This window comes from Natrix helvetica (assembly GCF_964273705.1).
Source record: "Natrix helvetica genome assembly, chromosome: 1".
Lineage (NCBI taxonomy): Eukaryota > Metazoa > Chordata > Lepidosauria > Squamata > Natricidae > Natrix > Natrix helvetica.
This window is the reverse complement of record NC_138548.1, coordinates 101,520,935-101,535,891: the sequence shown is the minus strand read 5'-3', so window position 1 is coordinate 101,535,891 and position 14,957 is coordinate 101,520,935. Positions and strand designations below refer to the sequence as shown.

The following is a 14,957-nucleotide window of genomic DNA, read 5'->3' as shown; positions in this document are numbered from 1 at the left end:
TCCTTTATCAAGTGTTTTAAGAATGAATGGACATTTGTTGCTTAACAATGTATGGTTTACATTCTGAAGGCACTGTTTTGAATGAACACCTCATAAACAACCATCTGTGAAATTGCAAATATATTTCTATAGGGGTTGTGAAATAAATATTTTGTTCCCAGTAATACACTTACACGTTTAATTATCAGTTGTTAGCATTTTGTTGCTAAGCTCAAAACAGTTTTTATATTGTGTGCATATGTCAGTATTTTATATTTTTAAAATTACACATTATGTATAACAAGCTAAATGAAATTTAATGTGTGCATACAAGTATTCATGCAAACTAAATGTGTAGCATTTTCTTAGTATTTTTCTACTTATCTTCATTGTTATTTCCTTTTGATGTGAATCATGGGATTTTTCAAATTTAAATATTGAATTGCTTACATTTTCTGAAAAAGTAATAGGATCAATACAAATGAAAAGTGTGCTTTATATTAACTTCCCCAATCTGATATTTTGTAAATGTGTTGGAGACTGATTCTACATTTCACAGTGAGAATGCATGATTTGGAGACTGGTCTAAATGAATTTCCCTTTATGGGTCTATAATAATAATAATAATAATAATAATAATAATAATAATAATAATAATAATAATAATAATAATAATAATAATAATAATAATAATAACAACAACAACAACAACAACAACAACAACAACAACATCACTGTATGAAGCATTTACAATATATTTATTTTTGAAACTAGAATGGTACATTGGTTTTAATAAATATCAGCATTTATTCATCCTATTTTATTTTTTAAACATGTATTAATAAATAATTGTAAAGCTTTATTAAAAAACCGCACAGTGTTCCACCTATATGAAATAAAATTCTGCCTTTGCATGCATAATTGTTTCTGAAAACTGGATAGGAAAAAAGGTGGTATTTTACACGGAGGGAGAGGGGGGGGGACTGGAGGTATATTATAATTAAGCAGTATTGATGGCATTTCTTTCCCACAATGTTCAGTGTTAACAGAGTTAGTACGTGTGTACCTGATAGCTTTATGCATTTGGTGTAGTTGATGGCGTTATGCACTCAGTCTAACTATAACCAATTGGCAATGCCACTTTTAGACAGTGTTACACATATTCATGTTCAGATGCCCTAGTCAATATAGGTCAATATTAAAACAGCAGATACATTGTCTTCTATAGATGCTTTGAACCATAGCAGGTAAATGCATCCAAATCAGTAAATAATTGTAACGTGCATAAAATACCAATGCCCAATCCTTACTAACAGTCACTTATCATTTATTGATAACTATATTTATGAGCTAGAATAATTTATAATTTTGGAGGAAAGCATTTTACCTAGATCTCTCCAGCCTAGATTACTGTATGTCCCGCTTTGGAGATGAAAGGAGACTTGTATGTCCTGATCAATAAATGTGGCTAGAATAATCATATATTTTTTTCAGTGGTGTTTGATAGTATTGATCATGATGTTCCCTTATCATAGCTTTCTGGCTCGGATTTATGAGGCACATTATGAGTCTTGTGTATCTAAGTAATATGGGGTGATTCACTTCCACTCCACAGGCTGATAATCCTCAGGGGATATGTTTATGGGCACACATGGAGCAACGTAAACAATTGAAATAAGCCATTTGTATAATGAATCTCATTATCAACAGTTTGTGAATTACAAACAACACTGCCTTTATTTTCCACCAATTCTTAGCTTTGGAAGCTATGGAACTCATAAATTGCTGCACATATTCAGTTCTTGGATGAGGGAGAGCAAACATTCTTTGGATTGGAAATAATATTATTTGAGTAATGGAATGCCACTGATGTTGAATGGAGTTATACAGTTCCTAAAAACACAATGTGCATCTTCAGGATGCTTCTGGATTCAATGTTCTTGTGTAGGTTGTAGTTGATCAGATGTGCTTTTGACAAATCCCATCTTATGTACTAATTAAAGTACATTAACTCTTCTTTGGAGCATCTGGAAACCAAAACTATACATTGGTACAGAATTGTGCTAAATAAATAGCAAGCCTGTTGTACCCAAGCCTAAACAATAAGGATGATGTTTACAGAATTAGGAAAATATATGTGGCTTCCTCTTTCATCTCTTTTTGCTAGTTAGGAAAGATCAGTAATTGATTGCCAAAGCAAACAAAGACTTATTTTCCCACTTTCCCAGCCTTTAAAAAATGATAACTAACTGTTGAGCCACACAGTGTGTTGTTAACTGTTAGTAGCAGCTTCTCCTTTTTTCCCCTTCCCTATAATCTGAAATAAAGTAGTAGGAAGCCTTCAAGATGGAATGTTTGAAATTACTAATGAAAGGAAATATAAATAGGTATCAAAAGACATGAAAAAGTCTAATAAGGCACAGCAAGGAGGACATGCCTGCATATACTAAAGAAATTAAGCTAATTTAAATCTTGCAGGCACTGCTATTTATGCCTTCCGATAGACTCATCAGTTTCTAGGGATTTTAAAGGGCAGAATTTATTTATATACTTTTATTTGGGGAAAGAAAGCTGCTTCTAAATTAGTGATGGACAGGAATGTATTTTTCATTGTTGATTTTTGTGTCAGGTTCTTCAAATTGGGGATAGTTTTGCTGGTGAATATTATTAGGTTAGAGATTTAATTCCATAAATATGAAGAGTTCCACAGATATAAGGGAGCAAGAGAATTGGTATTCCTTAAAAACAGGGGTATCAAACTCAAGGCCTGTGGGCTGGATTCAGCCCAGGGGGTCAGCCTGGAAACAGCAAAGGACCGGCCTGCGGCGCCTCTGTCAGCATGCGCCCCCAAGCTCCATTTTCACTTGCAGAGGGCTAGCAAAACAAATTAAAAACAAAACAAAAGGAGAAATGTTTCCTCTTTTGCATTTGAGCATACAAGAAGGGACAGGAAAGGGAAAGAGGAAAGAGAAAGAAAAAGAAGGAAAGACGGGAAGAGAACAAGGAAGGAAAAATAAGGAAAGGGGAAAGAAGGAAGGAAGGAGATAGATTATAATGAGAGTGAGGAAGTGTCTCAGGGAAATCTTGCCTTAGCATTTGGCCACTACAGGTGCCCTGACACGACTGACGTTGAGCTGGCCACTGACATCTTAGATGTGCAATATTTAAGGTAGTCCTCGCTTAACAAAAGTAATTGGGAACTGAACTGCCATTGCTAAGTTATGCAGCTAAATGATGATAAAATGAGATATCACATGACCACATTGCTTAGCAACTCTGACCTGCTTGCAATCCCACACTCCCTGTTGCCGTTGTTAAGCAAAAATTATGGGTCGTTGAGGACCTGACATAACCGCAACTTTCTGCTTGGCTTCCAACAAGCAATGTTAGTGGGGCTGTAAGTTGTAAGTCCTGGGCAAATTGCAAGCAGGACAGAGGACTTGTGGGTGCTGAAGGGCAGTGGTGGGATTCAAATTGTTTTACTACTGGTTCTGTGGGCATGGCTTGGTGGTGTGGCATGGCTTGGTGTGCATGGCAGGGGAAGGATACTGCAAAATCTCCATTCCCAAAGCACTCCAGGGGAAGGTTACTGCAAAATTCCCATTTCCTCCAGATCAGCTGGGACTCAGGAGGCAGGGAATAGATGCGGGTGGGGCCAGTCAGAGGTGGTATTTACCAGTTCTCTGAACTACTCAAAATTTCCGCTACCAGCTCTCCAGAACTGGTCAGAACCTGCTGAAGACCACCTTTGCTGCAGGGTAAGGCAGAAAGGTGTTGTGGGGAAATTGGTTCAGGCTAGGAAGAGGTTGTGGTGCTACATGGGTGGATGTGGGTTAGGAGGGAGCGTTGTGGTGAAGTTTCAGTTTTTAAAACACTCATATAAAACATACTGTTTTGAATGATTTAATGGGTGCATGCATCCTTTGCATGATTATTGCAATAGAACTTTTGTGAGTGGCCATTACCCACAAGTCCTCTGACCTGCTTGCAAGTTGTCCAGGATTTACAACTTCCATCCCCACTATCATTACTTGTTGGAAACTAGCAGGAAGTTGTAGTCGTGTCAGGTCCTCAATGACCCATGATTTTTGCTTTTTACTGTTGTTTCTCAGGTTTGCATTTTGTTTCCTGCTCTCTTCACTTTACTGTTATCTCTCAACATTGGATAAGAACATAAAGTGCACATCCTTATTGCTACCAAAAGGCATTGTAACCTTAAGAAAAAATAAATAAATTTCACTAACCTTTTCTTTCTTTCCTTTCAGTATCTGAACTACAGGAAGAAGGAATAAATGCCATAAATTTACCACTAAGTCCAATTCCTTTTGAATTAGATCCTGAGGATACTATGCTAGGTAATTTAAAATACTTTTTTCCCCTTTAAACTAGTCATAAGTATGCCTTTTTTATAATGAGGAATATTCCTTCTTCATTTCTCTCCATTTTTTTTCCAAAGAGGAAAATGAAGTTCGAACAATGATTGATCCCAATTCAAAAAGTGACCCAAAACTACAGGAACTAATGAAGGTAATACTTGTTCTTTCACCTTCAAACACTTTGAAAGTAGTCTATAAAATTCAGGCAAAATAAAATAAGCTGTGTTTCATTCTCTTGAACTTAACTTTACTTTTGTGGCACTGGATCGCATCCAGCCTTCTCCTACCACCATTTATTCAAGACTTTACTCATTGTAAAACATTTCCTGTGTTTAAGACAAATGGTTTGTTAATCACTGGATTCTTCAGCAGAAAATAGTTTGCGGATTTTAGCTTTAACATTGATTGCTCCCCCACATTTTATTTTCTAAATGAATTAGATATTTATTTTAAATAGTTTTAATCTTGCTATTTAACTTTATTAGACTTTCCAAGATATAAACAAATAACCAATCTGAAATACAACAACAGATGATAGCCGAACAAAAATGTAATAATTCATATTTACAGCAGAACTAAAAATATACCCAGTGACTGAATATCAACAATCTGCATTTTTAAAATCTTAGTCATAGGCAGTAAAGACTTGTGAAATTAATATTCTTTAGCATGTGGGTAGAAATGAGCGTATTGCAGTTCCATTTCCTCAGAGATGAGTATTTTTTCCCAGATTTGAATGTCAACTTCGAACCAATTTCATTGTATTTAAGTACAATGACAATAAAGATTATGCTAACTTATTTAAAACCAGACATATTTGAAGTTTTTAAAAGAAACAATAAGTATTTTTTTTAATTTAATGTGAATGCCACAGTATAAACTGAAATTGAAAAATAAATACTCCATCAATGGAATATCATTTAATTTCAATTCACTAAAAGAAGGAAAGAATATAAACAATTTTTTCCTACTCTCTGCAGTCCCTCCCATATGCTCCTGGGAACCCTCAAGTTTCTAGAACAGATTTTTGGAGGATTACAAAAGATAGTTGAAATTCCGGAAAATCATCTTACCCTTAAATTAACCAGTATGGAGTGCCCATTGTGTGAGCTTAAATAAGATTTGGTTAATTTAGTTGACTAAAGGGAGTTTTCACCATACAGTGGGACCTCGGGTCACGACCATAATCCATTCTAGGACTTTGGTCGGCATCATGACCGGAAGCCAGACTGACTGTGCATGCGCGCGCACACACACACAAAAGGTGTGGAAGGGGAAATCGCTACAGCAGGGAAAAACGCTGTGACTGCTTGATCACCACCGGAGGATGTGTTCATGAACAGAGTGAAAAATTTTGCAGATTTTTTGGTTGGCACCCGATTTGGTCGTGGTCAGACCCGTTTGTGACTCGAGGTCCCACTGTAATTTCTAAACAGTAATTCATGTGACAAGTACTAGTATTTTTTGGTGAGTTGAAAGCCTGATAGGAATTTAATAAAATCAATGGACCACCTACCTTTCATCTGAATCCAATATTAGTGATTTTTGAAGATTAAAAAAGAAAGATCAGCTAAACTTCTAGCACTGCTGAAATTAGAGACAATAGTTCTAATAATTCTATGCAATTAATATTTTTCTAACAATATGTTTAAGAACAAAGTCACACTATTCCAAAAGTTCTCACTACTGAGATAATTTCAAAGACACTTCCATGTCCACTTTGTGTAAACTGAATGAGAGTCCTTTATGCTATTCAAAACTCACATATAGATTTTTAATAGTGGAAAATGTATCTCCTTGAAAATTTAGAGTTTGAGTCCAACGTTTTCTTCTATGAACAAAAAAAAAGCTAAAAATAGAATTTATTGTAAATGATTTATTTGCTGAGAGAGCAAATATTGGAATGTGAAGAACCTTCTTTAAAATTTCATTGTTTACTTCATGTATATTAAGTATATTAATCTTCAGTACTGATTGGAGAATTGAAAAAAAAATGATGTTGTTTCTCCCTTCTGAATCATTTCCAAAAAAAACCCTTCATAATTGTGTTCATATGAGCTGAATATGACTCGAGGATGTTTTTACCTTTTACATCATGCTTAAATACCATTGAATTTTACTGAATTGCAATAATTATATTTTAAGTTCCATTGAATTTAACTATTGAATTGCAATAATTTATATTTTAAGTCTTACCCAGTAACTTATCATCCAGCAATCATCAAGTAGTTTTAATGTCTACTGATAATTGATAATTTTTTCCTATTGTTTCAAACATCATACTGTGTTTAGTATAACACACATTTGCAATGATGCATGGCTAATATTGCTAAATCTTGGTCTCTTAACAAAGGTATTAATAGACTGGATTAACGATGTGTTAGTAGGAGAAAGAATAATTGTAAAAGATCTGGCTGAAGACATGTATGATGGACAAGTACTGCAAAAACTCTTTGGTAAGAACTAATTTTATTTTCATGCATAGTGTGATGAAATTTTGCCTTTATATAGATAGTTTAAAAAAAACACCCAAGAAATAAGAAAATATATGTTCCTTCTGTTTCCTAAGAATAGTTCCTATTTTTCACAGATTTTATCCAATGAATGGTCACAATATCTAAACAGCAAATAACCCTTTCCTTTATATTTGTATTATATTTTAAATTATTTTTACTCAGCATCTTAAATTAGACATCTCTCTGAAGTTTGGCACTTGAAAACTTCAGATATATTGTGAAATTTGTCTTTCAGTAGTGCTACCTTATTTAATTATGACATCCAGATTTATAGGCCGTTTTTGAGAAAAACTAGTATAAAGCTTTGAAAAAGTGTTACTAATAATTAACGTTAGTAAAATATTCTAGATTGTTTTATCCAGGAATCTCATTATTCAATACCGTCAGTTATAATGTTTAGAAGAAATAAATGTAAAATATATTGAAATTACTGTGCTTTATTAAAAGTATTGAAATCTGCAATGGAAGGAAAAGTTTTCCTTACTGTACTTAGATTTGCTTGGTGGACTGTCAGCGGTTACTTTTGAAATTTTAAATTAGGTTCTCTATAGAAAATCCATTTTGGAATCTGTGGGACAGAATGTCTTCACATTGACTTGATACATGGAGTTGAGGCAAAGACTTATTTTTTTCTTCCATTATCACTTCAGAAAAGCTTGAGAGTGAGAAACTCAATGTGGCTGAAGTCACACAGTCCGAAATAGCTCAGAAACAGAAGCTACAGACAGTCCTCGAAAAGATCAATGAAACCCTTAAGCTTCCTCCAAGGAGCATCAAATGGAATGTGGACTGTGAGTTATTTATTTACAGTACAATTTGTATTGTACATATTGCATTAAAATTGTGTTACATTTATTAAATAAGAAAAAAGCCAGAAATGTTTTGTAACTAGAAGCCAATTTGGTGGGGTATGTGTATGAAGACATGAAGTTGTGCATGTTTATGAGTGTTTTAGATATATTTAAAAGCATATACATACATACACAGACATATTGAGAGAGAGAGAAAAAAGCTTGTAATTGCAAAGAATTGGCAATTAAAAGGTTGATAAGTTTAAATTCCAATTGAGCATGCCACGTAGCATTCACGAATGAAGGCAAAGTGTTTTCTTCCTTGGAGAGGCCTTTCTTCTGGTTTCTGATATAATTCGCTGTGGGGCTTTGTAGAATAATAAGTGTGAAAAAGACTTATATCCAAGAAAATCCAAAGGAGTTGGTTCACAGGAAAATAAAAAGTCTAGTTTATGTAAAGTTGTTATTTTTCGTATGTCTCTTGCACAATTTTCTCACAAATTTTGGAGCAAATCCTGTAATATATTTTCCTCCTTAAATTCTTGGACATGGTTGTAAATTCTTTGCAGAATTTATTCCTTTCAATTCCCAGTTAACTGAGTTAGGTTGGGGAAAAAAAACAACTGTCCCAGAAGTATTCCTGGCTAAAATGATATCTAACACTAGAAGTCTTTCATCCAAAATCAAGTACAGAAGAATCTTCAACTTAGACCAGTTACTTAGTACCATTTGAAGTTATGATGGATTCTCCCCCACCCCCAAAAGATACCTAAGACCCAAATTTGAAGTTCCAATGGCAGCCGCTGCCTATCTCCCCAGCCATTTGATTTACTTTTGGGTGCTTGACAGCTGACCCACATTTATGGCCATTTGTAGCATCCCATAGTCATATGATTATGTTTTACAACATTTTTGCCAAAAACCAGTGTTTTCTGGTTTTCATTTAATAATCGCTGCAAAAAAATCACGTGGGTGCCTCGGCTTCTAACCATCATGACATATAACAGAAATTTGGGTCCACTATGGTTGTAAGCCAAGGACTTCCCGTATATGAGACAATACTCCATGCTTTATCCTAAATATTGTTCTGGATCATTGTCCATAAAAACTTAAAATACCTCTTTATACATTAGGCTGTTTTGCTTAAGCATGTTTGTCCTATAGGTAGCCTTAAAAAATCTATTTTTTGGAATGTATCTCTTAGTACTTTGCAAAAGGCCTTTTATCAAACATAGACAAACAATACAATTGAATAATTCATTAGTATTATTACATTGTTGTTCAATAATATTTGAGTAATGTTTAAATGAAGCATGCTTAACATCAAATACTTTGACATGGTATTCATGGATATCCCAAGTTAAGTGAATAATAATGATAATAGTGCTAGAATGTCATTATGAATTATTTCTTTTGATGGTTGCATATTAGAAATTTACTATAATAAGTCTTTTGATACCTTACAGCCCTGTTAGTGTTGAGTACATATACAAAGCCTACTGTGAAAGACCTCTTAACAAGTTTCTGAGGAATGTTTGAGTCATTCTGCTTAGTAAGTTATTGCTCAAGGGTACTGGCTAAATGGACTCATTCATCTTCCTGCAGACATTATGATACTTAAAACTAGATTAAGTGCGTGCTATGAATTAAAAAATATCCTCCTCATATTTTATAAATTAACATTGGAATAGTGCAGATAAAGGAATGTCACCGAAGTATCCATAGATAGCACTTAATTCAGCCGCCCAAACCTCTTAAATCACAAGAAGCATACAACACCGAACCCACCGGAATAATGTTGATTTAGTTGTTTTTATAAGATCCATTGATTTATGGCAGGAAAGAGAAACAGAGGAAATACTCTTGTATTAATCTCTAGTGGGCAAAGTGTTAAAAGATAAATTATTCTGCATACTGATAGTGGTTGGGAAGTAAATATTTCAGTTCCTCTCTTTCAGCTGTCCATGCAAAAAGCCTGGTTGCAATACTGCATCTTTTGGTTGCATTGTCACAGTATTTTCGGGCCCCCATCAGGCTGCCAGATCATGTGTCTATTCAAGTTGTGGTTGTTCAGGTATGAATGAATGTATTTCTGTATCCTTTTGAACCAGAGAAAGTATAAGAAAAAAAGGCATGTTTCTGGTTGATCTTTCTTCAGTGAGAAAAAAAAAAGTCAAAAGCACAGCATTTCTTTTTTAGAGCTGAGTGCACTGTTGTCATTACTGATAGCATAACAGCGGAACGGTAACATTAATATAGTAAAGGTTAAATCAGATTTTGGCAAATTGTAACTCTGAGGTTGTCATGCAAGAGTCCTAAAGTTAATATTTTTCATCTTTCTGGTTATCTTGCTCCATGTTGTGGCATTCTACTGGGACTATACAAATCTTCTGAAAGAATATGCACACAAATCAAATTTGCAAATCATGAAAGAGTGTGCCAATTTCCAGGTTTACATTGCTGCTTCAGAACCTCCTCCCAGCTCTCTCTGCATATGTGTCAGTGGTGGGTTGCAGGCGGTACGCCCCAGTACGGGCGTACCGGTGCCTGCCGGGAGCACCGGGTAGTGTTCCAGTACGGTGTTCCAGAGGTCCCACCTGCCGGCCCTCCTTACCTGTATTTGAGCTCTTCGGCGCTTTCACACATGGAGTGTATGGCGCCTGCGCAACGCTTTGCCGAGCAGCTGGAGAGTTGCGAAAGCGTCGCAGGAGGTAAGAACGCATGCGTGCGCGTGCTGCACGCGTTCATGTGGTGTACGCCAGGCCCCATTGCACCGTAGCGGTTGCAATGGGATCCAGAACCCACCACTGATACGTGAAACATGAAATGAAGTGGAAATTTGTGCAAACACATGTAGAAAGCAGCTTGTAAAAGCCAGGAAACAGAGGTGTCTGCTTTGCAATTTGAAAAGAGATGCTTTGTATATGCTCCCTTGAGTTCAAAGCATTTCCCTCAAAGGATTTGCATGGCTCTACTTTCTAGTTCAAATATTTGTATTTGCTCACTGAACACAAGTTTAATAAATGCCTCTTTTGATATTACATGTTCAACCTGGCAAATAATATAGATCTTTCTATCAGCTTGTGAACGCCTGCCAGTCATATGATCTGCCTACAATTTCAAATTCACTTTTTAAAATTATTATTATTTTTACTGAATTTACTCTTATCAGTTCTTCAGGTTTTTTTTTTTTCTGGAGAACGAGCCTGTGAAAATTCTAGCTTCTGTGATAAATATTTCTAAGGCCAGCTGTTTTCTGTCTGCTTAAAATAGCAGGCAGAACAAACTTTATTTCGTTTAAGTAACCATACACAAGTGAGATTGTGGCTTGTGGCTGTTTGGAAAACAAATGCAACAATACCTGCTTGAAATTGGTTCCCTGGGATTTATTCAAGAATTACTTCAAGTGGAAGGGGGAATACCTTTTAATTCTTGTAGTTAAGACTTAAAAATATGAGAATACATCACCAAATGAGTAGGACAATATGCCACATTTGTAGAATTACACTAGGAGTAATAGAACCAGCTTCCATTATTATCCTAATGCCATAGTGAATAATCACCCTACTTTGAAGTCCTTCTTTCCATAAAAGGCAGAGGACAGTTTCAAAGCCACATAGAAGCAGACTGGGAATTTCAGACATAACCCTGGTGATAGCGAGATTCCTGCCTACTGTCAGGATCCTGATTTTGTCATGCCAGGCCACAATTTTTTATTTATTCGCTGCACTGTAGATAAATGCATTCAATATATACAGACATAAGTATTGATTGTTCGGCTATGGAATGAGCTCTGTTTCTCCCTGCTATTGCTTCTCAGTGTATTGAGAACATTTCTGTCAGCCCTCCCAAATAAACCAGACAGGGAACACAGCAAGATGAACTAATTCCACTTTATTGCAAGGCTACATTAACAGAAACTTGCTAATCTGAAAGTATTAACTTCCCACTGCCATTTTTAACCATCTCACTAATTAGGCCAAGTCCTTCCTAAATTTCTTTCTCTGACAGTTAAGTGACTGTCCCCCCCCCTCTCTCCCTCCCTCCCTCTCTTCTGATTGTTCCCTAGGCAGCATGTCTTTCCCTTGTCCCAAGGCCGTCTTAATAAAATATTGTAGTTCCTTGGCTTTGGACTGTTTCTTTTTAGAAGCTGAACATATATTCAGATTAATTCAGTCAGCCTTATAAATTCTCTTATTTAGATATTTAACTGGCTTTTCTTCTGAATTTTGCTTCTGGAGAATCTCCCTTTTCACCACTGGCATCCTTATAAGGGTAGGACAGAGTTTTCCAGACTTAGCAACTGGCAGGGTTGTGGTATGCAGCTCACAGAATTCTTGGCAATCAATGCTCTTGTGAACTGAAATTGCCAGATCTGGAATAGGCCATAGTTGGAAAGCACTGGTTTAGGAATATGTAAAGCTTCTTGTACATTTCTACAAGGCGCGAACTGTACCTTCTAGGCGCTGCTTGGAGTGTCCAAGAATGGCTTAATTTCAGCTTGCTGCCCAAGGACTGAGTTTAAATCTTTAGTGTAGCCACGGCTCCTGCTCCCTTTGGAGGTCAGTTTGAAAAACTCAGTCGCCCTTTAAGGATGTGTTTTGAGATTTCCAGTCCTTGAATAGCAAGCTGGATTTCTCCTAATAGCATTAGTGTAGCCTTTTTATTGTTTTTTTCCACTGTGGTAGTTTTAGACAGACCTAGGTTTTTCTTTGTTTTACCAATGAACAGAGTTCCCTTCGTCTAATTGCTTCCTCACACGCAGACCAGGCTGCTGGGAGCATTAAAGCCTTCCTTGTTTCCACGAGGCTCTGGCAGCACCGGGAGGCTCATTAGCAGCCGCTGGCGAGCCTTGGGGTCAAGTAGGGAAGTCAGGTACCCCTGCAATCCATCGGAAAACTCCTCTTAGCTACAGAGGCTCTACTGGGGACTCCGGATCTCCGACGGCAGCCCGGTGTTGCTCCAAAACGCATGGTGGCCATTTTGGGAGGGAAAAAAGTGCGCGCTTTAAATCCAAGCCACTTTTTTCCTGTTCTCCCTGCTGCATCCTGGTCCCTTAGCAGATCGCCGCTGGGAGGGGTGCTGGTCAAGTGGCCTTGCTCTGTGTCTCGGGAGGAAATGCAGAATAGAATGTGGCTGTCTGTTGGAATTAGTTGTTCTTATTTCAAAACTAAATCAAAATGCTTATTCCGATTTTCAAACCAATTTCCAATTATTATTTTGACATTTACTTGGAAATGCTTACTTTGACAGAAAGCATGTTAGAAATTCCAGGTTTTGAGGGGAAAAAATAAAACTATTTAAACGTGAATGTTTATGTAGAATTTGTTTTGTAATTAAAAAGCAGTTATTAATGTGGAAATTGGAGAAGAGTTATGAATGCATTCAGGATAATGACCAGGTAAAAGAGTTTCCATGAGGTTAAAATATAAGTCTCCATCTAGTCTCTTCTTGTATCATGAATCTTTTCCTGCCTTCTATTTCCAATTTAAAATTTTTGACCTTCCCCTAGAATAAGTATAAGAGTAACATGAATATTTAGCCATAAGGAATGCTTGCCATTAACTTATAAAAATTCCTGTTGAGCTATCCTTATATACACGAGTCAGGGTTCATACAAGAAGATTCCCATCTTAGAATTAATAGTTAATAAAAGTATAAATAAGGAAAGAAACTAGAGAAGACATAATCTTACCATTTAAATATAGTCAATTTTATGGCTAATTATTGTTATTTTTTTCAGAAACGAGAAGGAATCCTCCAGTCCCGACAGATCCAAGAGGAAATAACTGGCAATACTGAGTAAGTCAAGTCAAGGTTTAAGACCTACCAGCTTTACCAAATCTTCATTGTAGATTACAGGTTCCACTAATGGAAATTTCAAACAGGCTTCATTCCAAATAATAAAAGAATAGAAATAATGTAAAGATATGGAGATGTTCTCAATGTAGCTAGCTTTAAAATCAAGTAATTTCTTAAACAAGAAGGTAATTTCCCCATATATGTTTTAAGGGGTTTTTGTGAGTACCAACTTAGAGAGAAGTCCAATTACAAACAATTCAGGTAAGAGCTTTTTAGTGGGATCAGATTTATAGACCTCCTACTCCTTGGTCATTCAGACAGCACCTTCTGTGGCTTGTTTTAATGGAATTTTCAGAGTCAATCTTTTCTCTTTTGAATGTAATTGGCAGATGCATCTTTAATTTGCTTTGCCTATTTCTGCATTGAACAAAATGTATTAAATGACTCTTAAGAGGACTCATACAATTAATTGCATTATTTCTTTTCTGTAGGGCAATGTCAGGACGGCATGGTAAGCACACATTGATTGTCGACATGTTCTAGATGTTTGTAAATTATTTTCCAACTAAAAATATTATATAATTCAAAGTTCACATTCTGAATTTTCTTAATTGATCTGTAAATGTACATTTCTTCCAAAGAAGAATACTTTCTTAATAATTAGAAAATAATTACATTTCTTAAATCAATACTTCGTTATACTTTCTAACCTGCATGGCTAGAGAACAATAGATTTCAAAATAGATCGATGTGAATGTGCATTTGGTAAATAATGGCCAAGGATTATTTGGGTAGACCAAATATTCCTTATTAAATGTAAGTGACTATCGATGACCTTCTGGTTTTGGAATTCCTACCCTTCACTAATGTAGCATTTAACAGGTTGTTCTCATCAACTGTATTGCAGAACGAGATGCATTTGACACACTGTTTGACCATGCTCCGGACAAACTCAATGTTGTTAAAAAGGTGAGTCAAAAGTGTTTTTGACATGTGCTATTTAACTGCCTTAGAAACTCAGTGAATTTAATTAGAACTAAACTTTGATGTTGACAAGACATTTCCACATGTTAGTGTTTGTTGTATGCTTTTAATTGCAATGTGTCATCTAGGTACAGAGCAAAGTATGTACTTTACAAGTTCCTTAACGAGGCCAAGAGGATGGTCTCTTGAGGAACAACACACCACCATATATGTATTTCAAGGTACATGGCATTACCCCTCTTCAAAAAACTTTCACAATACCTTGAACCCAATCCCCAATTTGTACTAGGGAGGTGAATCAGGCATCAGTTCCAAAGGTGAGAGAGCTCTATAATCAAGAACACTGTCCACTTCTTTAATATTTAATAGAACCGCGGTGGCGTAGTGGTAGAGTGCAGTACTGGAGGCTACTTCTGCTGATCACTGGCTGCCAGCAGTTTGACAGATTGAATCTCACCAGGCTCAAAGTTGACTCAGCCTTCCATCCTTCCAAGGTGGATAAAATGAGG

The 14,957-nt window shown here is 36.1% G+C and overlaps 1 protein-coding gene across 2 annotated transcripts in view; it reads left to right on the top strand.

Annotated features, from left to right (window-relative positions):
* PARVA (parvin alpha) overlaps positions 1–14,957 on the top strand; it is a 73,540-nt gene that overhangs the window by 43,529 nt on the left and 15,054 nt on the right. For both annotated transcript variants that reach the window (XM_081939163.1, XM_081939164.1), the window contains exons 3-10: positions 4,245–4,334; positions 4,436–4,506; positions 6,709–6,811; positions 7,522–7,662; positions 9,621–9,736; positions 13,406–13,464; positions 13,956–13,975; positions 14,372–14,433. In XM_081939163.1, coding sequence (XP_081795289.1) covers positions 4,245–4,334; positions 4,436–4,506; positions 6,709–6,811; positions 7,522–7,662; positions 9,621–9,736; positions 13,406–13,464; positions 13,956–13,975; positions 14,372–14,433 — 662 coding nt within the window. The remainder of the gene's footprint in view (positions 1–4,244; positions 4,335–4,435; positions 4,507–6,708; positions 6,812–7,521; positions 7,663–9,620; positions 9,737–13,405; positions 13,465–13,955; positions 13,976–14,371; positions 14,434–14,957) is intronic.